This window comes from Harpia harpyja, chromosome 5 (genome assembly GCF_026419915.1).
Source record: "Harpia harpyja isolate bHarHar1 chromosome 5, bHarHar1 primary haplotype, whole genome shotgun sequence".
NCBI classification, from domain to species: Eukaryota; Metazoa; Chordata; class Aves; order Accipitriformes; family Accipitridae; genus Harpia; species Harpia harpyja.
Genome location: NC_068944.1, coordinates 32,475,340 through 32,501,360, shown reverse-complemented (window position 1 = coordinate 32,501,360; position 26,021 = coordinate 32,475,340). Strand labels below are relative to the sequence as shown.

Below are 26,021 nucleotides of genomic sequence, written 5' to 3'. Positions count from 1 at the left end.
TAAACATGAAAGATTTGGTGGTTAAATATCAACAGAACAGACTGGCACACTTGTGAATATCCTCTAGCTTTGTGTTTAGAGAACTTTTTTGGATAGGCAAGATCAGTGCATATTTTGTCATGCAGAAGAGAAAGTTGAACCTGGATGTCCTGTTGACTTCCTCAGCCACTGGGTAACGCAGAGGTCACAGCACCATTTCCAGTGTGGAATCAAGACTTTCATATCCGTTCCTTTTACTACAAGTTCCAGATACTGTGACTTCATCTTGTGGTAAATGGCATATTGAATGGGATGGGATAAAATATTTTAAGTGCCAGCCCAGTATAGAAAAAAATCCACCCAAACTCTAGTAATTTTATTTAGGTTTAATCAAATAATTTTTAAAAAGTGCTTGCCATCCTGACAGGGGCCAGTAGCTAACACAGGCTGGTATCATTTGATACCCGAATTGTCAGTTTCTAGGACAAAACCAGTTTCAGCAGCTTCCTGTAGCGTTACAAGAGGTATAAGAGTACAGACGGAAAAAAGCTTTAAGAAAAGCATCTAAAAATAGTGTGTTTACAGTAACTGTCATTCATTTTCAGTGGGAAATTATTATATTTCAGGAGGGTGAGAGATTATTCTAACTTAAAACAAATGTAAAAAGGCAGATCAGATCAGAGAGGCACCCAAGTGCATGTATGGAAATTAAGCTGACATGCCTACGTGCCTTAGCTGTGACTACTTAAGCTCAGAGGAGGCAGGAGGAAGAGCAGGGTGGAGGTGGAGGAGACTGTCTTGGACATTCACAAGGTCTCCATCACAATCATGGCAGCTGCACTGCCTATGTGGAAACAGCTGTACTACAACTTGGATACAACAAAACAATGAAAAAAAAAATTACTCACGCAGAAGAATATTGAAGGGAGAAACAAAGACACGGAAACCCTAAGGTGTTAGGATTAAACTGCCAGAGAAACAAGCTCCCTTTTTGTCTGCATTAATTAAGCCTCATATAACTATCAATCACCAGCACGGCTTTAGATTCAAGCTTTCAACTGCCAATGATTTATTCCGATCTAGGGAAATCAGCAAAATCTGCTTTTTGCAGCCAGAGTCATAGAATAATGTTACAACACATTCAGGAAAGTTCATCAAGGACAGCAGTAGTTTTCCAGCTGTACAGTTCTGTATTTGTGAGTGATGTTTAATTGTATGATGGTTTTGATTATGATATGTTGCTATGTTCTACTCCTGCTACCACCATAGCCCAGAGGGAATTTGCACATGAACACGATATTTCATCATGTTTTTCTGTATAAACAATTGGGTTTTAATAAATTCACTGAAAACCAAATATTAAAATAAACCAACTGCACAATGATCACTGGGGATAACTATAAATTGTGCTTTTTGGTGGTTCCTGAATACTGGTGAATGTTGAAAGATACGTGCAACTGCTGTCATTGGTCCTTCGTGCCTTTTTTCAGAAAAGCCTATTATGCTTCTGTGTCTGAATGCTATGGATAAAGAGCTGTATATCAACCTTGTTAAGATGGCATTTTCCTGGCAGTAAGGGGAGCTGAGCAGGAGTCTGTATGGTGAGAATGTATATCGTGTGCTCCAAAAACTGCTCCGATGCACTGGAGGTGAAGTGAAGGACAATACCCTGATGTTTGACTTTGTTAGAGCAACACTGGTTCGTAGGGTTTTCAAGTTCTGCGACTGTTGCAGACCTCATGGTGCTCACCTGTAGTTTTTCCATCTCCCTCCTTGATTCTTGCAGCATGCAATACTTAGGTCCAGCTTTAAAGCACATTTAGAAAATTTAGTTGATGATGAAGTCAGCTATTCGCATTTTGTTCATTTTGTACAGACCGGAATAAACATGTAGCATATCTGATCAGGTTTCTGCACCTGCTTCCTATCTGCTTTTATTATCCCAAATAATGAAATTTAACCTCAAATGGTTAGGGTGCTGCTATTTCCGAGACTATATCCAACACTATGATCCAGCAGAGCAGCAACAGTCAGCTCACGCACTCCTGCTTTACATTCTGAGATCTGAAGATGACGTAACCACCAGGAGTGTTTTCTCTGGGGTCCGTCTGGCCAAGACTCTTGGCATTCATTTAGAATTATTCATGCCCAAATCTCAAGATCTTCTCAAGACTGCTTTAGTATTTCTTTTATTTTTTCCTTTTTTTACGGAAGACGTATCTACATCTTGTGTTAGTATTTATAACTAAGAGAAGACTATTGCTATTGCAACAGGTCTATTGCTACTGGAGTTCTGCGAAGTAATAAGCAAGTAGCCTGCAATCATCTCTTTCTGTACCCACCACATCCTCAAAAGTACCTACAATACCTACAGTTCCTCTTTTAATTAATTCCAATTTTAGAAATTGTCAGCAGAAATAGCGAAGCATAAAATGAGTTTATATTCATGGTGCACTAATAAAGCTTCCCAACTTTAAGGATTTCTGCATGTAGAATTTTGCAGGTCTCTTACTTTTGGGGTTTTTGTCACATATTGCATCCCACATTTGGGCACTTAGCAGATTCAGAGATGTGCCAACAATAATTTGAAAATGTTACTGTTAGTTATTTGTAGCGTTAACATAGGCAAAGGGGAATGCTTAAGTTTGCAGGAATTTTTCTTTGAAAGATAACATCAGAGCTTTTTCAAATTTATCTACTTATCATTTTCTGAGTTCTTAAGAAGAATTTCTTGCTTTTCTAAAGAATAAGGCTGGACTGAATTCAGTTCTATCCTGTTTGACAAATAGTTGCAATGACTGATACCGATTTTTCTCACTTTGCTGATTTTATTTAAACTGCCTGTTGGTTTAAATGCTCAGAGAGATTTTTATAAAAGAAATACTTTTCGCATGCATAGTAGTTTTCCAAAAGTTTTATAGAATTATCAGAAAGACATATATTTGCAATTTCGAAGACTGTAGGCTAAATATTTTTAAAGTAGTCTTCCTCTTCTGAAAATGAAATAACTCTATGGAGCAATTAATTTGATCAACAGTGTTAGTACTCAAAGTGCAACACATGTAGTGAGCGGTATTCTGGTAAATGGTGGTAAACTCTCACCTCCTCTATAATCTTTCGCCAGATAGTTTAACTAGTTTCAGGAGAAATGCAAGAGAGAATGGCTCTCATTGCACACTGTCTACTTCACCAGTAAAACCCAGCCTGCTGCTGAAGGTTTCAGCAAAACACCCTTTTGTACTGAGAGAATTCACAAAGGAGGGCAGGAGATGAACCTGTGGCTCTGTCTGCATTAAAGACAGCAGAAACAAACAGTGTATTGTTTGTGATAAGCATAGCTGCCTCTTAAATGATACCCTGTGACTGTCTATGCTAATGGGCACCTTCGGGTAAAAAAGATGGTGTTAATAAAACCTCTGCTCTGATTTCCTTGGAACAGCCACTTCTGGCGCTCAAAGCAGCTCTCTGCTTCCATCCTCATACACCTTCAGCTTGTAGCAAAGAGCAGCTCCCTGCAATTTATTAAATTAGCTCTTTAAAGGAATCCCTTAAATACACTCTTTCCAAGCAATTTTTTCCTAGTAAGTCTGGGCCAGTGTGCCAGGGCAGGGCAGGAGAGCACAGCTGAAAGAAGACAAGGATGGCTTGAGTGACAGGAGGTGCTATGCACTGGGAGCGGAGCAGAACTGCCTTTGAGCTTTTTCTTTTTATATTCTCCCCTAAATGAAACAGCTCAGATGCAGCGGAAATGTTTTTTTTCTATGTCCCTTTTTTTTTCTCCTGAGCTTACTATTGGGTGGTGCATAATGGCAATTTCTGTAGGGTAAAAAACCCAAAAGAGTAGCTGACATGAGCTGGAGGTCTGATATTAACCATTTCAGGGCAGTGCTCAGTTCAGTGGCTATATGTTTAGAAGCTCTGTCTTGGACAGCCATTGCTTGAAATCACGTCAGGTGAAAGAATGACTTCTTCTCCCACTAATAAGAGAAAGCCATCTGGGAGAGCAGCAGTATACTAGAAACAACTAGAAGAAAACTGTACTTGATGGTGAAAAGATGCACGCAATCCAGCCCATTCCAGAGCAACAGGCATTATTTCTTAAGTTGCACAGAACCTAATTCTTAGGATGACATTTTAAGTTCTTCCTTTTTTTTTTCTCTTCAGAAGAGGTTGATACAGCGTACGTCTTGATATAAGACCAGCAAATCACTTCTCCTACGTTATCAACAGGAACCAGAAGGCAAGCACTGTCCGTGAGTGACTTGGCACAAGCTGGCAAACTGAAGGGCATGTGTATTGGTTCTCTATGAAGAGAAGCAATAGTTCCAAAAAAGCAGATCACAGTTGATAAATAAGAGGAACAAAGTTAAGATTAACAACCAGTATTTTTATCCAGCCAGCCACTCCCAACAATAAGGCTATTGCACCCTTAGTTGTTTTCATTTGCTTTGTATACAGTTATCAAAGCAATTAGTGTTACGACTTTCCTATCACTGTCAACTTAATTGGATACTTTTGTCACCTCAGACTACTGTATTCTGTTATCATGAAAATTAAGTGAAAAATTCATCCTTTTAAACATAAAATTTAAAAAAATAAAATAAACAACTGAACGCAACATCATAGTGTCTTTCAATGCATTTCCTCCTGAATGGGAGAAGCCAGCCACTGGGCAAGTACTAAACCCCTCCTGGGTTCTGTGTCTGGTAGCCTGCTTATAATGTGATACTAATCCTTCAATTCATACTTCAGCTAAACACATATTAAAAACATGAGAAATGTGCTACAGAAGTGATTGAACGACCAGCTCCACAGCTAATAACCCAATAAATACTCTCTAAAGTCTTTTCCACCACAATTTGGCCTCTCCAGTATGTTTGGACAGCATAAGCTAAACATTTCCGTAACACAGGTAGATGTAACCCCGAAACTAGGAACTCTCTCCAGGGTGGTTAATCTTTACTTGCAGTGAGCATTTCTTAACATACTTACCACTGTGTGTAACAGAAGTGTAGCCAGGCTGTCATTCTAGTTTAGATATGAAGACTGACAAAACTTGTTTTCTCTGCATTAGTCCTCTCCCTCCTGCTACTGCTGACAAGAGTTACCCTGGTTAGGATTTTTTTTTTTGATTCGATGTGGAAAGGTCCGGTAAAATGCATAAACCAAAAGCTGCCATTGTAAGTATTGGCATACTCTTTTGGATGGAGAAGAAATGATTTTATATGTATTTCCCCTTTAAAGTTCACAGCACATGACTGTAGTAATAGAAACTGCAGCTGTAAAGGAAGAAAGACTGAATCTCAGAAGAAACATTTAAAAAGTCACTAATCAAGTGGGAAAATTCTCAAGAATGAAGCCTAGACGAAGGAAGACAGACATGCAGAGATCACAAGCAGGTTCACCCTCTTAGAAGAGATGTCTCTAGCTGGCCTTCTGGAAATAAGGGGGCTGACTGACATTGCACTTACTTTGCTGCACCCCAAATAGACGAGGACTGGAACCACCACTTCTTCTCATGGAATTGCTATAAAAGCATTTGATTTGCAGGATCTTGCTGGAACCCGCAAAAGTTATTTTACAAGAAAACTGGAGAATGTAGTTAACATGCTTATTAATTAAAGCTGTGGCCTGCATCATGACCCACCCTTCTATGCCTGAATCACTGGCATGTTTGAGACAAATTCCTTATATAAACAGGTTAATATTTAAAATCTGCCCAGGCACTCTGATTAGTGTCCTTTGCAATGCCAGATCAAACAGTCCCGGTTTGTGACTCATGTGAAGGACAGACTGGGGAGGGCAATGGAAAGCTAATAACAATGGTGTATGAAGGAAGCGCTGACATACTTACAGTTGCATTTCTTCTGAACAAATCTAAGCTTGCATGCTGTTCTGTAGGTGGACAAACGAATGCGATCCAGATCTTGAGCCCCTAGTGGAAGAGAGTAACAGCGACATTTGTATGGAATATGACCTGTGCGTATCTTTGCTAGCAGGGAAGCCTGAGAACAAAAAGGACACATGAGCTGACTCTGTTTAATAATTTTCAAGGCTCTCCCCTTTGCAGGGAGAGTAGAGAGGGGTGAGGAGAAAGAAGGGGAATGGCAGGAGCTACAGTATTAAAAGACTTTTATAAAGAAAGGCAAGGAACAGTCAGCCCACTGCCTCTGTCACTTTGAAGAACAATCTGGTCAAGCTGCAGGCTAAAAGACACACTGGCCAGGCTCCAACAGCAGGGAAAACCTCCATCTAATTTTAATATTTAACAATAAAGCTCATAACAAATATCTTTGGCTGACATGTCCGGTCAGAACAAGGTATTGCCAGTAAACCAAATAAAAAAAAATATCATGCCATGACAAAAAGACTGATAGCAATCTGCAGAAGGGGGCAAAAATAATGCAAAGGGTGTGAGGCCTTTCTCCATTTTGCAGAGGTATGTTCTCTGCAATGGAGACCTCAAAGGGTCAGCTCTCTGTTTCACACATAGCTTGGCCCTGGCTGTTCCAACTTAAAGATCTGGCAACATTTCCAAAGCAGCTGTCCAGGAGATGGGTATAAACTGACTGGTAGCTACTTCACATACAAGTGCAGCAGAGCGGGACCAGGATGGGGGCAGAACCTGGCACAGTGTCTTTAGGCCTCCTGCTGCTTTGTACCACTCATAACACTTCCCAAACCCCCCAAAAGTAGATGAGGAGATTGTGATTTAAACCTTTCTCCTTTGTGGCTGGTACGTCTTACATAGAGAAGTGTTGCCTCACAGCTACAATATGGCCTATGAAATACAAGACTGCTTATTAATTTTACCACACATTTAATGGAAACACATTCAATTAAATTTTTGTGTATTTGCTTTTTCACTGTGGTTGGCCCTGTAACAGGAGTAAAACCTGTTCTATTCAGTTGAGCAAGGTACCAAGTTACAAAAAACAGAGTTTCTTAAGGAACTGTTCGCGTGAAACACATCCAAACAAGGTACAGTCAGGCTGCAAGAGAAGTGGAGTGGAATTCTGCTTTTACACATGCTTCCTGAATGCTTTCTCTAAGATTCCTCTTGACATTATTAGATTGGCCACTCAGTTGCCCTGTTGTACATGTGGCCATGTTGGCATCGTTCACCCACACTTTCTTAAACAATCTGCCATCCTTTGGACCCAAATTTTTCAAATGTGCCCTGACCTGCGAGATGAAAACGAGAATGATACTCTCCCCTCTCCCCAGAGTCTGCTCTTTTCCTGACCGAATTCTCCCACACAATCTTCCCAGGGCTCCCAGCTACTCCCTTTTGCCCGTTGGCTGTCTTAACACCATCTGCTCCTGGGAGAACCTACCTTTAACTACTTACCTTCAGGTCTGGAAAGCTTTTTTATTTTTTTCATCATATGCTTTATTGTTAAATTACACAGGTTTTTCTCTTCTCCATTAGTAGCTCACTGACAGCTTTTGGAAAACTTCTTAACTGGTAAAGGGGAGGATAATGCTGGTAACACTTAAGTCTCTCCTTTTTTAATAGGACCAACGAGTAAAATGAATTTAACTTTTCCCCTCTTAACGTTAGTGAAAGCTACTAATAAAAGCTTCCAGTGCTCCTGTATAAAACTTCAGCCTTTTAACAAGATGTAAAGATTCAAAGCAAAATGAGACTCTGGTTCATTGAGCTTCCTAGGTTGCAGTATTAATCCTAAATAAACAAGTTTGCAAGCAATAATGTTGCTTTTTTTCTTTACTATTTACACACACAGTGGATGGTATTATTTTAATATTATTTTGGGAGTAGGTGTTTTTGCTGTTAAATCCCTGGAACAGACAATTAAATTTTACCATGATTCACATTTTGCTGCAGTCAGAGATCTATTTTTCAAATAACTTCTGTAGAAAAGTGACTTCACTTACATGGAGAGTCCTGAAAAACAGGTGGAAAGATGTGTGGGACTGAGCATGGCAAAAGAGAGTGTGAATTTGTAACTTGCCTACAGGACTGCCAGTGGCCACTCCTTCCCTTTGCCCACTGGCAGTGTTTCACTGTTTCCTTTGAATATGCTCATCTCATGTAACACTGTTTGCAGTTTGCAAAAGTAACAAAGAAGTGATTCGTTGCAAGCTTTGGCTGCTGCTTTCTTCCTGGATAATAGGTGCTGGCAGCACAACAGTGATGTACATTTTGAACTTCCTTCATCAGTCTGGATATACCTGAGCATGTCAGGTAAGACTAAGGGTAGCCTAGTGATTTGACATCCAATGGTGCATTTTGAGATATAAGACACAATTTAAGTTTTAACCACAGGATTCTACAGAATATGATATTGATTATGATACTAATTCACAAAGGTTTGTAATCTGGAACTAGAAAGATGCCTCTTCTGAAGGAAAGGAAACAAAAAAGTCAAACTAAACTTATTTAAATACAGGGAATATCACATAGTGGCCCAAATCTAAAGTAAGAGTCAAATCCATCTATTTCTTGTTCAGATCAAATTTCCTACTTTAAAAGGCAGGAAAAGTTGCATTTTTTTTTCTGTCTTGTGTAGTCTGGAACATGACCCACTCTCTAAAAGTATTGTGGGGTTTTAATCACAGACATGTAGATATGACTGCAAGAACCTAAACCACTGTCAAAAAGTCCTCTGTATTATGAATTTTCTTCCTCTAACATCGGCAGGTTGTGGAGTTGTCCTGGTTTCAGCTGGGATAGAGTTAACTGTCTTCCTAGTAGCTGGTACAGTGCTATGTTTTGAGTTCAGTATGTGAAGAATGTTGATAACACTGATGTTTTCAGTTGTTGCTCAGTAGTGTTTAGACTAATGTCAAGGATTTTTCAGCTTCTCATGCCCAGCCAGTGAGAAAGCTGGAGGGGCACAAGAAGTTGGCACAGGACACAGCCAGGGCACCTGACCCAAACTGGCCAACGGTGTATTCCATACCATGTGACGTCCCATCCAGTATAGGAACGGGGAAGTGGGGGGGCAGGGATTCGCCGCTCGGGGACTGGCTGGGTGTCGGTCGGCGGGTGGTGAGCAATTGCACTGCGCATCATTTGTACATTCCAATCCTTTCATTATTGCTGTTGTCATTTTATTAGTGTTATCATTATCATTATTAGTTTCTTCTTTTCTGTTCTATTAAACCGTTCTTATCTCAACCCACGGGTTTTGCTTCTTTTCCCGATTTTCTGCCCCATCCCACTGGGTGGGGGGGAGTGAGTGAGCGGCTGCGTGGTGTTTAGTTGCTGGCTGGGGTTAAACCACGACAGGAGTTTAACTTTTTACCATAAGCTTATATATGTTATAATGTCAAGAAGCTTTGCATGGCCAACAGTATGTAGGGTGTGTCGAGCACATGGGTTTTGTTAAACGTGGATCATGTGGGCTTGCACACAGCTGAGGGCACCTGAACGCAATGCCAGGATGAGCTTCTGTTTCAGGGAAGCACACCCTTTAAAGACACAGGAATCCAAGGGACTCTCAAAATGCAAAATTCAGTGTTGTAGGAGTATGGACATTTCTTCGCCTAAAACATATTTAGTTTTTCACAAAGACTTAGTATTTCCCCCTCTTTTTACCTAGTTGGAACCCAGTTCTCTGTGTGCATGCGTAATAAGAGGAGGAAGGGAGGCAGGCAAATAGGAAAGGGAGGCACACATGAAATAAACCAGACTCAAGCAAATACATCAAAATACTAAAATGTGAAAGAAAAAGCAGTAAACAATAACAATTTGTGTACAGTATGGGAAAATAGTCTCTCCTCCACCTCTAACTGCTGATTGTAAACTTTCCCAACACCTCCTTAACTCCTCCAAAACAACCCAATAGCAAAACAGCCTTCAAAACTGTGGGAACAAACCATAAATCCTCACAGCAAAGTCTTAAGCAATTATCTTCCATTTTAGGAATATTTCAAACTAACTGAAGTTAATGGAAGTTGTGCTATTGACTTTAGCTGATACAAGCTCAAGTCCTCCCTATAATTCTAATTTAGAGTATAGTATGTTCTGATAATGGAAAAATGCATCATCCAAATGCATCATCCTTTTTTCTTGTTTTTCTTTTTTTCTTTTTTTTTTTTTTTTTTTTTGCTTCTGGCCAAAGAACAACCCTTCCCTCCACTGGCAAGATGCTGTACACAAGGGACAAGAGAAATATCCATCCAAGTTGCAACAGCAAGCCTTGTGTGATACTGAAATAATTACAGGGCACAATGGAGCTAGTGGACACAGCGGAATGGGCCAAGACCGATCTCAGCAGGCCATGTGAATGAGCAGTCCTTAAATTGGAGAGCTCAGGAGCTTAGATGTAGGGCATTCGGTCACCCCTCGGCTCACCCCCAGAGAACAGTCCTCAACACATTTAATTCACCAGCACAGACCCAGCCTTTCAGTGCGCATAGCTGCTCAAGTCCCAGTAATGCTCATCTTAGTCTCCCCCAGAAGATGGGGGAGATGCTCTGTCATTTTTCAGTATGTTGCAGGGGACAAATAATAGGAAGCTTAGTAATTACAGACAGAACTTAGGTAAATCTAGTAACAGGGTGACAGTCTCCAACTTCATCTGTAATAGAATTTCCTTGAGAAATGGTGGATTGTTTGTAAAAGAAATAGACGACTGTTGAGGGAACTGCAGGAACATTGTTATTATAGTACATCCCTGACACACTATTCTGCAGGGAGCACAAAGCTTCACTAGAAACTATAAAAAATGTGCTGAGGCAGGGTATGTAGTATATGAGTCCCTGTACTGTGTCTGGCTGGGATGGAGTTAACTTTCTTTATAGCAGCCTGCATGGTGCTGTGTTTTAGATTTGTGGCTAAAAAAGTGTTGATAACACACCAATGTTCAGCTATTGCTGAACAGTGCTTGCACAGCATCCAGGCCTTTTTGTTTCCCACTTCGTCCCCTCCCAGAGTCGGCTGGGGGTGGGCAAGAGGTTGAGAGGAGACACAGCCAGGACAGATGACCCCACCTGGCCAAAAGGATACTCCATACCTTAAAATGTCATGCTCAGCAATGAAACTGGGGTAGGGAATGAAGGGGGTGGGGAATTTTGTCTTCCAAGGTGGACATTGCTTGGAGACTGGCTGGGCATCAGTCTCTTTTGGGAGGTGGTGAGTGACCACCTTTGCATCACTTGTGGTTTTTTGTTGTCTTTTTTTTTCTCTCTTTCAAGCTCTTAACTGCATCTCAAGCCATGAGTTTTCTTGCTTTTGTTCTCCCTATATTCTCTCCCATCCCACTGGGGGCTGGTTGGGGATTAAGCAAGTGGTTGTGTGGATGTTTAGCAGCTGGCTGGGGTCAACCCACTACAGGTAGCCCCACTAAAAGATGTAGTCTTTTGGGGACCTTTATCCCTCTTCATTGCTACCTGTGTATTGCAGTATTTCTGTCTCAAGAAGCTACTGATTAAAATAATACAATCACAAAATCTGATGTAGAAAATCCTTCTCTCCTGCTATTTGGTCAAATCAGCCCATTTTCCTGTAGTTTTGGTCTCATGACATTAAACCACTTGTGAAATGGAGATATAAGTTACCTGAGGTGGAATGCTTGCATAGATTTTACTGACACTGCACTACAACTGGCTTGGTCTATCACAGCGAAACATTTCTTGGAAGTACTTACGCATTTCTGCAAATAGCTGCCTTCTTTCTGCCATGGTATTTCCTCTTTTCCCACAATCTTCAATCATTCTGGAAGACAAAATCATGTGAAAATATTGAGCATTATCCCAGACTGAACATATGTACATAAGCATCCATAATTGATCCTGGAGAACCTTTGAAGTTGACCGGTGCTCCACGTGTACCTAATGCCTTTTGCCAGCCTCTCTGTGGCACAGTTTGAGGAGAAGCTGCTCCCCAAATTGTCCTCCATTCCCTAGATTCTGCTTTCAAGCATTTGTTTTTCTCTTCTCTCTCTCCCAAAGGCAATGTTCAGTTTTTCTGCTTGATGTAACTAACTGACTTACATAACACAAGCTCTGAAATTCATTTTAGGTTTTCTTAAATAAGGAATCTTCAGTTTAAATTATGTAAGAGAGAAGAAATCATAAAAGATTTGAATATTACTTTATAGTATAGAAAATGCCTTTCTAGCCAATTCTGGGTGGAGGAGACAAAAAATAACACAACAACAACTAAATCTCTACTCCACAACATAATACCCTCTATTTACTCAAGCAAATACACTCCAAATATTCATTCAAATTCAAGACAGTACGTCTCTGATTAAATGAGTTCCAGTAAAAGGCTCAGAAGCAAGAATATATTTTCCTTCAGTTTTCAGATATAAAAATCTTCAGAATATTTTGAAGAGCACTACTGCTGGATAGAGCACAGAGAAAAGAGGCAGCTTACTTCACAGCCAGAATCCAAACCATAAAAGACTAAAGCCTTCAGAGTAAAGATAAACATCTTTAGCAGCACTCAAAAAATGAAACCAGTGTCAGCATCACCACTTCCTATGGGTAATTACTCTAGCAAACCAATATCGTTTCCTCCCTGCCAAGCGTGGTTAAGGCTTCTGACCTGCATTTTAATCTACATCCTTGTCTCAACTAGACTGTGTAAAATAACATTGGGCCACCTGGGATATAAAGGAGATGCTCTGTAGAGGCCTGCAATCCAAAATATTCCACCGTATCCCATAGCAAACCCACATACGTATATAACAAGAAGGATAAAAGTACTGGATGCTGAAGTCTACCATCACCAAAGGACTCAAGAGGGAAAACCAGTTTCCTTTTATTTCTTGGAAAAAGCAGGGCAATCACATAAGAAGTGTTTTGTTGTGTGTGGGGTTTTTTCCTTCCAAAATGTGCTGTTCAAATGAAGTGGTGGTACATTATAACTGCCTTTTCCAAATAGCCTGTTAAATTCTCAGAGTACTGATAAAGGCTCTGCTAAAGTGCTATCTATGGTGGATGTGAGCAGCTGTCCCACTAAGAAGTGGACAAAGGGTATGGCTGCAGCCTGTTTGCAGGGATATTCAAGTTCACCCTTATGCTCTAATTTGGCCGGGAGTGATACAGATGTGTGTAGCATAGCATTAAGTCTGAACTAATATATCCTGCCTTTCTGCAGAGATAATAGCTTTCAGTATACTGCTTTACAGAAGTGGCCACACAGCCTCTGATCTGGAGGTAGCCGGTGTCTTGCTAGCTTAGAGGGGTCAGGGAAGACTCACACCTACCTGCAAAACAAGATATACCTCAAGATACGCCAGACCCAACCTGCATCGTAATTAGACAGCAAGTAGTAATATCTTTTGTACATGGATCAGCTTTAAATCTCTGCCCGTAAAAGATGAAAAATGATGTAATCCCACTAACCCCAGCCTGAGTTCCCCACTCCTTTCTGTTTCTAACTGAACTTACAGTAGGAGACAAATTTGCCATAAATGACCAGATCTCGTAGGACAGGTGGGTTAATAAAGCCCTTGGAAAAGATAGCATCTTTCAGCAGGCAGGGCGGTTGAGTGAATACTTCAGAGCAAATACAATTTCAGATTAACTTTTATTTTTTGTAGAGTGAGTCACAGGCCATCATAATTTTCTCTGACTTCTCCTATATTCAGAATTACTCTACAAACAATGTGCCACTGGTTTTTAGACTATATACTGTTCATATTAATTGACTGAGATTGGGTTATTTTGATGTTGGCACAAGGATTACATCATCTTCTTTCAGTTTTGATACAATTTACACTTAAATCTTACAGATTTTTTTCCATTTATTAAATTGCTGTTTTCATTCCACCAATGTTCTCTTACATTCGTGAAATAATCACTGGTCTCATGTTGATTGCTGCAAACTTTATTGAAAACAAAAGGGGTGCAACTTTATTCTTCCTTCCCTCATACTGCCTCTTGGATAAAAATATTCCTTAGCTATCGCTTTCAAATATCTACAGAGCACCCACTGGAACGTGGCTCACCTGTGACCTTATTCACCACGCAGAAGAATTTTCCCAGTCAAAATTAAGTAAAAAAAGGTATTTTTCAAATAATGCAAATTGTACAGCAAGTTCTCCACTTCCTTCAGAGAGCCCACTCCTAATGTGTCCTTTCAGTGGGGTAAAAATCATTAACTGATTTTCCCTTTTGTGCAATTCATCCTCCCCTTACTTTTATTGATGTTTATATCTCCTTATATAAAATGTTCCCTGGACCTAATCATCATTTTTCAGAATGTCCCATTACCTAGTGAAACTGAATCACCCTTTTCACTGCTGGGGCTTATGGGGATTACCAGGCCTAACAAATAACTTTATATTTATACACACACAACTCAAGCTTCCTCGGAGAGAGAAGAAATTTTTTATTTGTATTTTTAAGACTCTCACTGCACTAGATATGTTGCAGATTTTAAAATAGCTTTCATCCCAAATGACAATCCTAAAATCCTCTGCAATGGGATATATGCCATTAAGCTAATGAGAACATCAGCAGTGGCAATATTTTCAGATAGATATCTTCTATCCCTCCTTTGCATCTTTTCCTGGTAGAAGAAAAAATTATAGATGATGCTTATCAATATTGTTATTTTTGAGTCGCCATTGATAGGACTTCACTTAACTGTGTCTTTGAAGCTTTTTGTATGCATTTTTAATTCCAGAATGTGCTACAGCCCAGGCTCAACTACTGCCATTGGTCATGAGTGTTGGGCATCTCCCTTTTCAGTCTTGTTCACCTTGATCCAGCTCACAGGTACACAGCTCAGCTCTTTAACTCAGATTACAGAGACTCACGCTTTGAGCCTGCGATGCGCTCAGCTCAGTCCCTGGGGCTGGCCGTGAGCATAATTGACTACAGTCATGTTCCAATATTTCTCACTTTACTTATAACACTTGTCAAGTCACAGGAAAAAAGTACAATTTGTTCTACAGGGGAAAAGAGCAAATCACAAAGTGAACTTTAATGTACTTTACAAAATAGAATAAATTATCAGAGACAAAATTTTGAAAAATAGTAATTAATGTACACTCTTCCCATAGTAGGGATTAGATTATATTTGTCTTCTATTGATTCCTTCCACTATCTTTTTCCCTTCACTTTTCTCCCCAGGAGATAGCTCCTCCACTGCAGGTAGGGAGAACACCTCCTGTGCATCTAATTAAAATTCTTGTCACGGGCTAATTAGTAAGGTACCAATTAGCAAAGTATTAAGGCTTCAATATATTACAGACACTCCAGAGCAGAAATCATTCCAAGCATAAGGTTTCCAGCCTCTGAAAAAGATACCATGAATGTTACATTTCTATCAGTGTTTCAGGCTGAGAACTTATGACATTAGTAGCGCTTGAAGGAAAAGAGTAAATAAAGAAATAATTTAGTTTGATTTGAACATTTTTGATTACAATTTCACTTTCATGCTTATCATGTATCAAAAGCATAGTTGGTCTGGTTTTTAATATACTTTATTTGTTTATAAAATCTGAGAGGGAATAACATATAATATATGTAAGGTGAGAACTAAATGCCCCATTTTTCTTTCCTTTGCTGTTGTGCTGCTTTGATTTATGAGTACTGTAATAATCCCTCTCACACGTGTGTGTTTTTCTTGTTTTAGTATTTATAGTGTAAATAGTGTATTTTACTAACCCCCGTTTTATGTCATCCTTCTTGTAATTAGTGTATTTCCATTTCCTGAGCTATCTCTATGCATGGTAAAAGCAATGCCTGCCACAATTAAATCATTAGGTCCAAAAAACCATCCAAAGAAGTAATTGCCTGTATACCTGGAGAAGGAGCTCCCCTCTGGAGAGTTCTATATAATTCCCAGGAGACTGTCAAAAATTCCCGACCTGACACACACATGCACACACAGTTTGATGGCTCTGAGAAAAGCAACTCCATTAACACTTCCACAAATCTCCATCCTGTTCATCCGTGACGGATGAAGTGCTCCAGGGAGGTGGGAAGCACGCCAGTGAGGAAAATCGTCTGCTGAAATTGATTAATTGTGGCATGAAAAATTTATCAAGTACCATGTGATGGCTGTGACGCAGCCATGCATTTGACAAAAGAGGCTCTGAATCCTGACCAGTGACATTCCTGACGGTCTTTCAGGCTGGATAAAAGTTGGTTTTTCCATCACAGCAGGCACAGAGGAAAAAGAAGAACACTTGTCTCTCCCCGAGTCTTGTCCGGTTGTGCTTGCTGTGGCTTGGAAGCGCTTGGGAGCATTCAGGGATGCAACTTCTAGCTGGAGGTTTTGCTCCAGAAGACTGGTAAAATCACCAGTGAGTATCTCAAGATCACTTTTGGAAAGAGTCCCATCATTTGGTAGAAAGTATCAACCAGGCTCAAGCATCCTTTATTCTGAGCAGTCTGTATTTCCCTAGCGAGGAAATCTTCAACTCCTGATATAAACAGCTATTTTTTTTCTTCCATGAAATGTCAAATGTTAGATATTTGCTTTGGTATCACTGGGAATTGGAAGCATTAGGATGCAGAGAAATGTGCTGGTTTCTCAGTGGCTATTTTTCATGCTGTTGACAAATCAGATGCTATTTTCTATGCAGCTGGTCAATATTTAAACCCAGCTTTGAGCAGACAACAGTAACATTTTTCAGCAGCACAGGCTTCTTGTCTGACATTGCTTGGGACAGTTTTATCAACATGTCCTCCATACAAAACAAACTGCTATTCCTTTTCAGAATTTACCAGCACCAGAAATTTTGATTTATGAAAATGAAAGAGCCTGCTAGGGTCTAGCTTACAGTTACTTTATGAGAAACTTAAAAGCTGTAGTCAACAGCTAGGTTTGGAGTGCTGTTCATGCAGGATTCATAGCAATATGAGACAGAAGATTTTCCATAGATTTTTACTCTTCTCCCATTTTCTCCAAATTCAGCCCTGGTAGGTGGATGCTGCTCAGCTAACTAGAGCAGAGTTATGGCTGCTTATTTTGAAGTTAATTTGGATTGGAGAATAAAGGGTTAAAAGGGACAGTGGGTGCTAGCTAAAACCGTATTTGCAAAGTCACCAACCTCAGCAATCCTTGAAGTTAATAATGAGAATTGTGAAGGGCCTTTTCAGAGCCCTCTTCCCCTTAATGGATTTATTGGTGCCGTACGAATGTCTTGTTCCACATCTTTTAATGAAGCAGGTCCCTAATAGGTCTCTCTGAGCTTTACGTTCCAGGACTAATTTTTGGCACTATAGTAAAATTGGTCAATGCTCTTTCCTGAGGCTAGGTATAATTGCATTGCACTTACAACGCTTGTTTGTATTTTATCTAGATGAGCATTTTACAGTGAAGAAGGAAAACAAAAGCTGTTGCTAAGTTCATCTCCAACATCAGCCTCAGCAAGTCTGCCTTTTCTTGTTTTTGTCACATTTTGCAATTTTAATATTACAAAAAAAAAAAAAAGTAATTCTCTCTTGATTTATTCCTTTAGCAAAATGTGTCTTTTGTTTTTAAGAAAGAATTTTCCAACAGATTTTTCAGCAGTTCCCCTTTCAGGAGCTTTGTATCCTTAGTAGGAAACTGTCAAAAATGCCTAATAAGGCACCCACTGCAACTCATTTTTGTAACATTCAGTCTTCAAGGAAGTCTGAATGCTATGCAAATCTTATCTGTGAGGTCTAAAAAACAAATTGTGAAGAGGTTCATCACTAATGAAAAAAAGGCAGTTTGAAGACAGAAAACATGAGAGTCAAAATAGACTTTTTCTAACCATGGTCTTTTAGAGTCAGCCTTCCTGGCACTACAAGAAACTACTCTGTTGGGCGAAACATGGAAAGAAAACTAACGTTCAGTGCTTCAAATATGTTTTCACCCTTTGAGAGTATAAAATTATCCAATAAAATAATTTTCGTCAGCTCCAAAAAACTTTTATGCAGTGCTTCATTGCCATCACTTTTGATAAACAGTTCTGATAAATAGTAGGGATTGATTTTAGCTAACTGGTACAGATTTAAATACAGCTCTTCAAAGTTCTATTCAAATGCTATTTTAAAACTATATTTCATCTAAGTTTATTAAATATTTTTTAAAAAACAACGCAGATACTGATTTCCTTTACACTCATGCATGATGTTTCAGAGCCTTAGTTCACCTGAGGGGTAGTTAGAAATAACCTCCGCTAACAGTAATTTCTTTTTTGTTACACTCAAAACACATTCCAGAAAAAGAAGAAAACCCCAAAACTCAGACACAAAAGCTGACGATACACAATGCCAAATCTGCTTGTCTGATGTGTTAATCTTTTAACGGAGTTTTGCCATGCCCTCATCATGGAGCTGGATTTCACCCAAACTGTAGTTCTTCCTTCAACATATGTTTTTTTAAAACTATTTTTCTAAAAACCAAGTTCAGTAAAGTATTGATCACCTTTAAACACTGAAATTTGCAATTCTACTACTTTCAGTTGGTTAAGCAAGGAATAATTCATAGGGAAAACCGTAATGAAACTCAAGAGATAAAAAGTGATAAAGACTTTATCACAGGAAGCATGTAATTAATACTTTGATACTTTGATACTCTGGTCTTCTCTCAGGTCTTTTCATTTGCCACTGTAGAGACACAAAGCAGGTTGCAGGATTTCACATATAATTAAACTCCTACTTAGTCAAAGGGATCTTTCAGTTCTTCTTGTACTGCCATAATTAAATCCAAATTCATCTGAGTAAGCTGTCAGTGATAGAATTGTGTTGGGAAGCATTTCCTGGCTTCTGCCAATTTTAATAATACAAGTTGTCAGTTTTTGTAAATAGGGATTTGATGATTATTTGCTGTAGGACAGTAGGTACTTTCATCTCCTTAGAATTATAAAAACTTCTAAATAAACCAAATGGTAGCTGTGGGAGAAGATACATTCCTAGGCAGTTGAAATTACTGAGCTCCTTTGTGTGTACTGTGAAAATCTTTCACTAAAATTAAGTATTGTTGGGTAGTCAAACAAATTAGTTAATAGAGATGCTGCTGGCTTTTGTCACCTTACCTGATCAAAAGTTTTGGCATCCACACAATTAATCGAACAGCCATTGATTCAGAGAAGTTGAAAAAACCTCATCAGCTAAGAAGAGTTTTCCATTATTCAACTGACAACCAAGAAGAAGTTAAACTTTTTCATCTTTATGCCTGAAATAGACCCCTTTGGCCTTTTTTCACTTTTTAATTTTCTGAAATATTATAACAAATAGATTAATGAAAAAGTAGTCTGAACTATATCTAAACAACACAGCTAAAAAAAAGAATCTTTACAAACATCCCCATGGAAATCCAAGTCTCTCCAGATATAATTGGGGGAAAGGTGGAAAATAAATTACAAACGAAAGAATCATGAGGCACTGATGAAATTGTTCCCATATAGTCTTCCATAGTGGTAGCTATTAATCTGTCTTGAAGTTCAGTGAGAGCAGGCACTAGGACAGAATAATGGCACTACAATGGGAATTAACGAATTTATGAGCATATTTGGGTTAAGTACACCTTCTGAGACAAAAGAAGCTTTGATTACTGAGACTGTGTGAATCTCATGCAGAGAGAAATCAGATCCTTAATGCAAGTAAGAGCAGCCTACAGGCTGATCTAATTAATATCTGAAGAAGGCATTTTTAGCAATTAGCTGTTGTCAGGGAATAAGGAAATGGGAGATTTTCTCTTTTTTACCTGGCCATATCCCTTCTGTGAGCGGCCTGATGACTTGGGTAAAAGTGATACAACTCGATCATTTCGGTGGCTGCATTCAGCTGACGATTCTTTTAAAGCAGACACCAACTTGTTCCATTTAATAATGTTTTCAAGTACCAGATCACATTGAAGGACACACATCTGAGTCTCTAGGTTCGTGGTGGGAAAACAAGTTCCACGTGCATCGTTTAAATGATTTCACTTGACAGCCTTAGCTATAATAATTCAGTCCTCAAGATATTAAGATACCAACCATCCCAAAGTCAGAATGATTAAAATCAGTGTCTATATATTCTCATTCCATAACTGCCTGCCTGCATACCCATGAATAACCACACAAGCAGTACAGCAATTCAGTCATTATATCCAACAGAAACAGAACAGATAGGCTGGCAGTACCATGTGATAACAGAAGAAACAGCAGGAAAAAATCCAAGCAATGAGATGTCTACATTTGTAAAAATTTAAGTTACAAGAAATTACAGGCCAATACAAATGTTTCTGAGTCTTCTAGTGGTGAATGCATAGGAAAGGCAAACTCAGATGGGCTCCAGTTCAACAAAAGCTTTCTTTAATCTCTCCTTATTCTGCAAAGCCTTTACACACACACTGAACTCAAAGCATATGCTTGAATTCCATTGTGCTGACCAAGTATTTAGCTGAAGAGGAATGGACTGCTGAACCAGGCTCAAAGGTTTTTCTATTTAGTCCTTAATAAACGTCTAACAAAAAGGACAGCCTACAAACAGTGTATATAAAAGGGAATGTACTTGGAAATGGCACTTCAAGGAGGAGTCAGACTATCTCCCAACACAAGATAAGCTTTAGTCACATGCAGAGATGTATCTAACAGAGAACATACCTCCTCTGCATGTGTTGTGGAAGTTTACAGAGTACTGAGGTCACTTGGAAAGCAAAAGGAATTAAAGAATTAAAGAGAAGGGTGTAAGAAACACAAGAATCTTTCCCCCTTTCATCCTTCTCTTCATTATTTGGATGTATGTTGAGGTACTATTCAGGACACTCTTATAAAAGTGAACTGTGAAGAGAACTACATTTTATATCAGTTCATACATCTCTGGTTATTCCTAAAGTATCCCACCACAGAAGGTTAGCATAAGCTTTTCTGTTACAAAACTGTCTTTGATGCAAATGTATTCTGTCTTTGCCTCCCAGCAAATTTAGGCCTCCTGTTGCTGGACTACTCTCATACAATATTACCATACCCCTTCACATTAGTCTAGTTAATTCATTTCAGTGATTAATAAGGTGCAGCTATTTATTAGGAGCAGGCATTTTTGCAAAACTATCAATTTAATAAATAGTAAGTTAGGCATCTTATGTCTTCACTACAACATCACTATGTTAGACGTAAGGCTGTGAAGTGCTGTAATAACTTAAAACAATTCAAGAAAAAACGCACCCTTATTTCAACAGGTAAAGGACGACAGGAAATGAAGCAAATATGCAAACAAAAAAAAATGGACAGCTTGATATGCACTATCGGCTAGTTTATTTTCTCAAATAAAAATCCTAATATACCAAATTACTTTTAACCTAATTAAAATCTGACATTATTTTATTAGGCAATATCATTATTACAATAGCGTACAGAAGAAAATGAAATACAATATAATTATGTAGCAAATAGTCTCATACACTAAGCCAGAACAGAAAGCTAATGCTTGAAACATTGAATGCAAAGATAATGGCTGGTGATGCTTGTAAATGGACACAGCAGAAACAGGCTGCTACATATGATTCACTGATCGTGTTCTTTCCTCTCAGATATGCACATTACCTCTAACACTGTTTGGACCCTGCTAAACTAGAATTACTGTTGCATATGCAAAATATACTTGGAGAGGAACATTTTTAATAAAACAGTATTAATTATATTGTAAAAGAACATTTAGGTTATAAAAATCCCTCCAATGCAGCATAAACATTTCAGCTTGTAGAAATATGCTTGTAAGCAGACTTTCATTTGGAGAAATTTCAGTGTCCTGAACCTACCTTTCCCACGGTGAGGAGGGAATGTGAGTAAAGCCAAGGGGAGCACAGGAAAGCCCAGAAGAAGCACAGCTAATCAAACTGGCAGCTAGGGTTGCAAAGACTCCTGATGTACTTTGAAATCCCCAAACGGTTGTTAAAAGAGATTTTTGTTCATGTAAAATGAAGTAGATGATAGCTTCTTAGAAACACTCATCTAAGGGTAATCAAGTCAGAAGACATGCTCCTACTCAAGCATTGCTCTAGGATGCACAGAACACATCAACTTTCGTGGAAAAATGACTTTTGTAAAATTAATGACAGGTTACAAGAGGTGCCAAAACAATCAAGACACAGTCACATAGCACTTTAAGTGTGTACGTGTCTGTCATGTTCCACAAAAGACTAAAATTTCCCAAACTAATTTTTCAATATCTCCTTCCTTTGCGAAGATCTCATTTTCCTTCTACTATTCTACATACAGTTAGTACAAAACAACCACTTACATTTAAATGCAAACATAAAGCCATAACAGAAGATGAATGCTTTACATGCTGTATGTGTCCCATTGCCGGGAAGAATTAACAGTCTCAAACCACCATTTTCACCCGTGCAGGGTAGTTTTTTACCCTGGGAGAACTGCTATGGACTTCAGTGAGGCTATTCAATGAATGAATAAGGACTTTCCTGTCCTTATGTCACGGTTGCATTCAGTAGGAGTTTTTTCCCACGCAACACAGAGGTTCTAGGAGAAGCACCTCAGAAACCATCCCGTGGAGCAACCCAGTCACTGAATTCCCAGCTGTGAAGGTGCTTTTTCCAAGATCCACCACACTTACACAGAGACTGGTCACCAAAAATCAGCGTCCATCAATGAGAAAGCCTTACAGCTGGCGGAAGAAGAGGAATGGATGGTCAGTGTGAAAACAAAGAGACACCCTACAGAAAAGCATTAAGGCCTCCAGGAGCTCGCAAGGCATGATACGTTCTGGGAGAAGAGAGTACCAAATGCAAACTGTTACAAGCTAATTTTTATGTGAAATGCTTTGGTTCTGAGCAGATAAAACACTGCACGGATACTTTCAGTATCAGGTACTGACCACCTGTAACCATGTACCACAGCAGCCCAGCGGATGCACCCCAGCCAGAGCTGCCATGGCATTCATGGCTACCGCAGGGGCACTGCAAATTGGGCCACAAGAGCGAGACAATTATACAAATCCTCTCAGAGAGCAGGCACCTTGCTAGGCTTGGATTTTGACAAGAAAATGTACTTGAATTGACTGTCACAGGTGAGAAGCACGTTTACCCAGGTAATTACAACCAGCAGGTAGCTACAGACCACTTCCACCCTCAGAGGCACCGTGTATAACCAGCCCTCCGCTGAGCCAGCAGAAGCCAGCTCGCCGGCGTGATGCTCCGGCCACACGCTGAACAAGACAGCTTTCAAAGCAGTGACCAGTTTACTTCAGAGAACAACAGAAACTGAAACTGAGGAGAAGTCTCTGTTAGTTAGAAGTGCCACACCACTGCCTTGACAAAACCATGTCCAATTTGAACCCTGCTGGTAAACGGAGTCGATCCTTAAATTGGTCCAGAGGCATCTAAATTGAAGTCGTTTAAGTTGGTAATAAGCAGATTAGAGCTAAACTGCTTAATGATATTTGCAAACAAGAATAAGTGCATTCGCACCTCAGGTGTCATTTGCTTAATTCTGAGACCATGTCTAATATATTCTGAGTATTCTGGCAAAAAAGCAGTGGTGTATTTTTTGGTCTGCCTTATCAAATGCATCACATCAGAGCAGGAAGCAAGAGACCTTCTCCCTTCGTTTGGCTCTGGTTCAACCACACTCAACTATTACATTCTGGTTTAGGCACCAAGTTGTCTGGAAGCCATTGACAGAGTGGAAGGAGCCAGGAGGAAAGATGGGGAAATACTCAGAGGGTGGAGACCAGAGGGCCTGATTTCTGGGAAGAGAATAACATCAAACCTATACAGTTTTGTTAAATGTTGATGAGCTGGGAATAAAATAGCTATCTGCTGTTCATGTTGAGGAGAGAATTATTAGGTGTGATACACAGCATTTAATTAGGAATAAAAGGAATGATACTTAAACACAGAAAATGTCCGATTTTGACAGAACTCTGAAGTGAAAGATATATGAGGCTGTGGACAGTCTCTCAAGAGATGTGGTGAATGCCCTACAGTCTGTGGCTTTTAAAACTATCCCAATAAATCTTTGAAATACATATTGTAGGCCCAACACTGTATTTTCAATGAGGTGAAATGGAGACTCCAGAATTGTTTCTGGTCAAGACTCTCTATGGTATAAAATAGCATGTAGTAGAGTTTTATCAGCAGAGGCTCATCTTTCATTCCCCAGTTGTATATATGTTTTTCTTCTCTTACATATTTCATAATTTAGTTTCTTAAACGTACAGCCTTCAAAATAGACTAGCCCAGAAGCCACATCCTATTCCCCCATTGCTCTTTCTGCCTTCACTATTACCTTTCTTTTGTCCCTTCTCTCCCAAACCATCCATTTGCCTCTACTAACTTCTGATTTCTCAGAGTTCCCCTGTGTTATATCATAGAGTTGTGATGTCCTACAGCTGACTGCTCAGTGACAGCTAACCACTTTGTTTCTTGCCTTAGCCTCCAGTGTAATCAGGGAGCAAAGGAAGGGAGCAAACCACACAGCTGGATTTTGGGCACTGGGCTCAGATCTCTCCCTTGTGTTGAACAGATGCCAAAGGCTGAAACATAAAAAAAGATGGAAGAATTGAAAGACTCCTGTTTTACCTGTGAAAAAGATGACAGTAACACAGGACCCTAAAAATCAGTGAAGTGTATTAAAGACACAAGGTGACTAGGAGCAGTGCTAGTGTTGTGAAGAAGCTGCCCCTCCCTTAGAAAAGGGAGCAGATAAAGCCTTTTGGCACAAGTGCCTCCTCAGATGTTCTTCACCTTCTATGAGAAGAAGTTCTGGCACGTCATTTTTTTGGATTGGGCTAAATTAACTGGTACTTTTTACAAGGTGCTCAAGCTACATGCAGAACCACAACATAGCAGAACTTCCTGGAACAAATTCTTCCACTTCTCAAATTATAAACCTGCCCTTGGACAGAGGTACATTTGCCCAGTGGTCTGCAAGAGAATGCCACCCACCCTCCCACCTTGGCCTTTGGTGAAGGCCTTTGCAACGTGCAAAGGAGAAAGGCAAACCTACATGACGGAAGGAGAAACAACAGTCAGCCTTGCTCTGCTGTCACAAGGCATTGCTATGAGGTATTGGCTTCAAAGAGCTAGGGACCAAATTAGAGCCAGGTAGCCAAGTCACTCATTCAGCTTCATGAGAAGCAAGATTATAACAAGCCCAGGTCTAGGCACAGACATGGTCAGAGGTGGGGCTCTGCACCACAAAACCAGGTGCGTCCTGTGTAGCAGGATCACGGGCAAGAGCAAGACACAGCTGCAGCAAAGTCAGCAAGAGGAGCAAAAACTTTTTGGCAGAGGAGAACCAGGACCATGCCCCTTTTCTAAGGGGCAGGACTAAGAGGTGAGATGAATTAACATAGTATAACACACTGAGCAGCCAAGAAAACTGGTGGAATTATCTAATATACCTTCTGGTGGGGTGAGTGGCCAACCTTCAGCTCCTCCTGACCTGCGTCTGGCCTGCAGGGGACTGTTCTGCCGAGGACACTGAATACAACCCATTGCAGGGCTGCGGGTCTTGGAGAGGCTATCTGAGCTGACCAGGGCTTTTCCTTGACCCCTGACCAAGGCACTTCCAGGAAGACAGTGTCCTTCATGCTCCAGTTGTAGGCCCAGCAGTGTGGGCTGTCACCATGTGCTGCTGCTGATTTCCCACAGAAGAGCTTGCCTTTCCTCTTCACCTCTCCCACTGTTGCAGGGGGTGGTGGCACCTCCCCATGCACATTGCTTTCTCTCCAGATCAAACTTGGGAAGGGCTGGAGCTGACGTGGAGGGCACAGGAAGCCTGACAACACAACTGAAAATCCTTCTCAAGCATCATCTGAAGGACCTGAAATACCCCAGTCCAGCTCTGCTTTTCAGCTCGAAAATTTCCATTTCCAAACCCTGGAGAGACAAAGGACCATTCTGTCTTCTCAATCCATTGCTTATTGACTCAGGTTATCAGTTTCTCAACTCTGTTTCAGCTCTTCTCATACCTGCATTTCACTACAGATGCCCAGAGGCAAAGAGTACTTAGGAATTAGAGGTGTGAATTCATTTCCGGAGGCAGTGAAACAGATTTAACAAAATCTATTGGGTAAATATTTAGCTGCAGGCCTGGTTCTAAGCAAGCCTGTGGAAGTGTGGTTTTACAACACAAATTAGTTGAAATGGGGACTTGAAAGAGCCAGAGAGGCTTTTTCTCCAGTTG

The 26,021-nt window shown here is 40.0% G+C and overlaps 1 protein-coding gene across 29 annotated transcripts in view; it reads right to left on the bottom strand.

Annotated features, from left to right (window-relative positions):
* DTNA (dystrobrevin alpha) overlaps window positions 1-26,021 on the bottom strand; it is a 232,415-nt gene that overhangs the window by 88,610 nt on the left and 117,784 nt on the right. For 23 of the 29 annotated variants that reach the window (XM_052786883.1, XM_052786884.1, XM_052786881.1 and 20 more), the window contains 2 exons: window positions 11,598-11,665; window positions 5,834-5,914 (listed from right to left, as the gene is read on the bottom strand). In XM_052786883.1, the coding sequence (XP_052642843.1) occupies window positions 5,834-5,914; window positions 11,598-11,664 (148 nt within the window). In that variant the 5' untranslated portion in view covers window position 11,665. Of the gene's footprint in view, window positions 1-5,833; window positions 5,915-11,597; window positions 11,666-11,751; window positions 11,771-20,477; window positions 20,498-26,021 lie in introns of those variants that run through there. The other 6 variants (XM_052786869.1, XM_052786870.1, XM_052786894.1 and 3 more) reach the window with 2 other exon arrangements.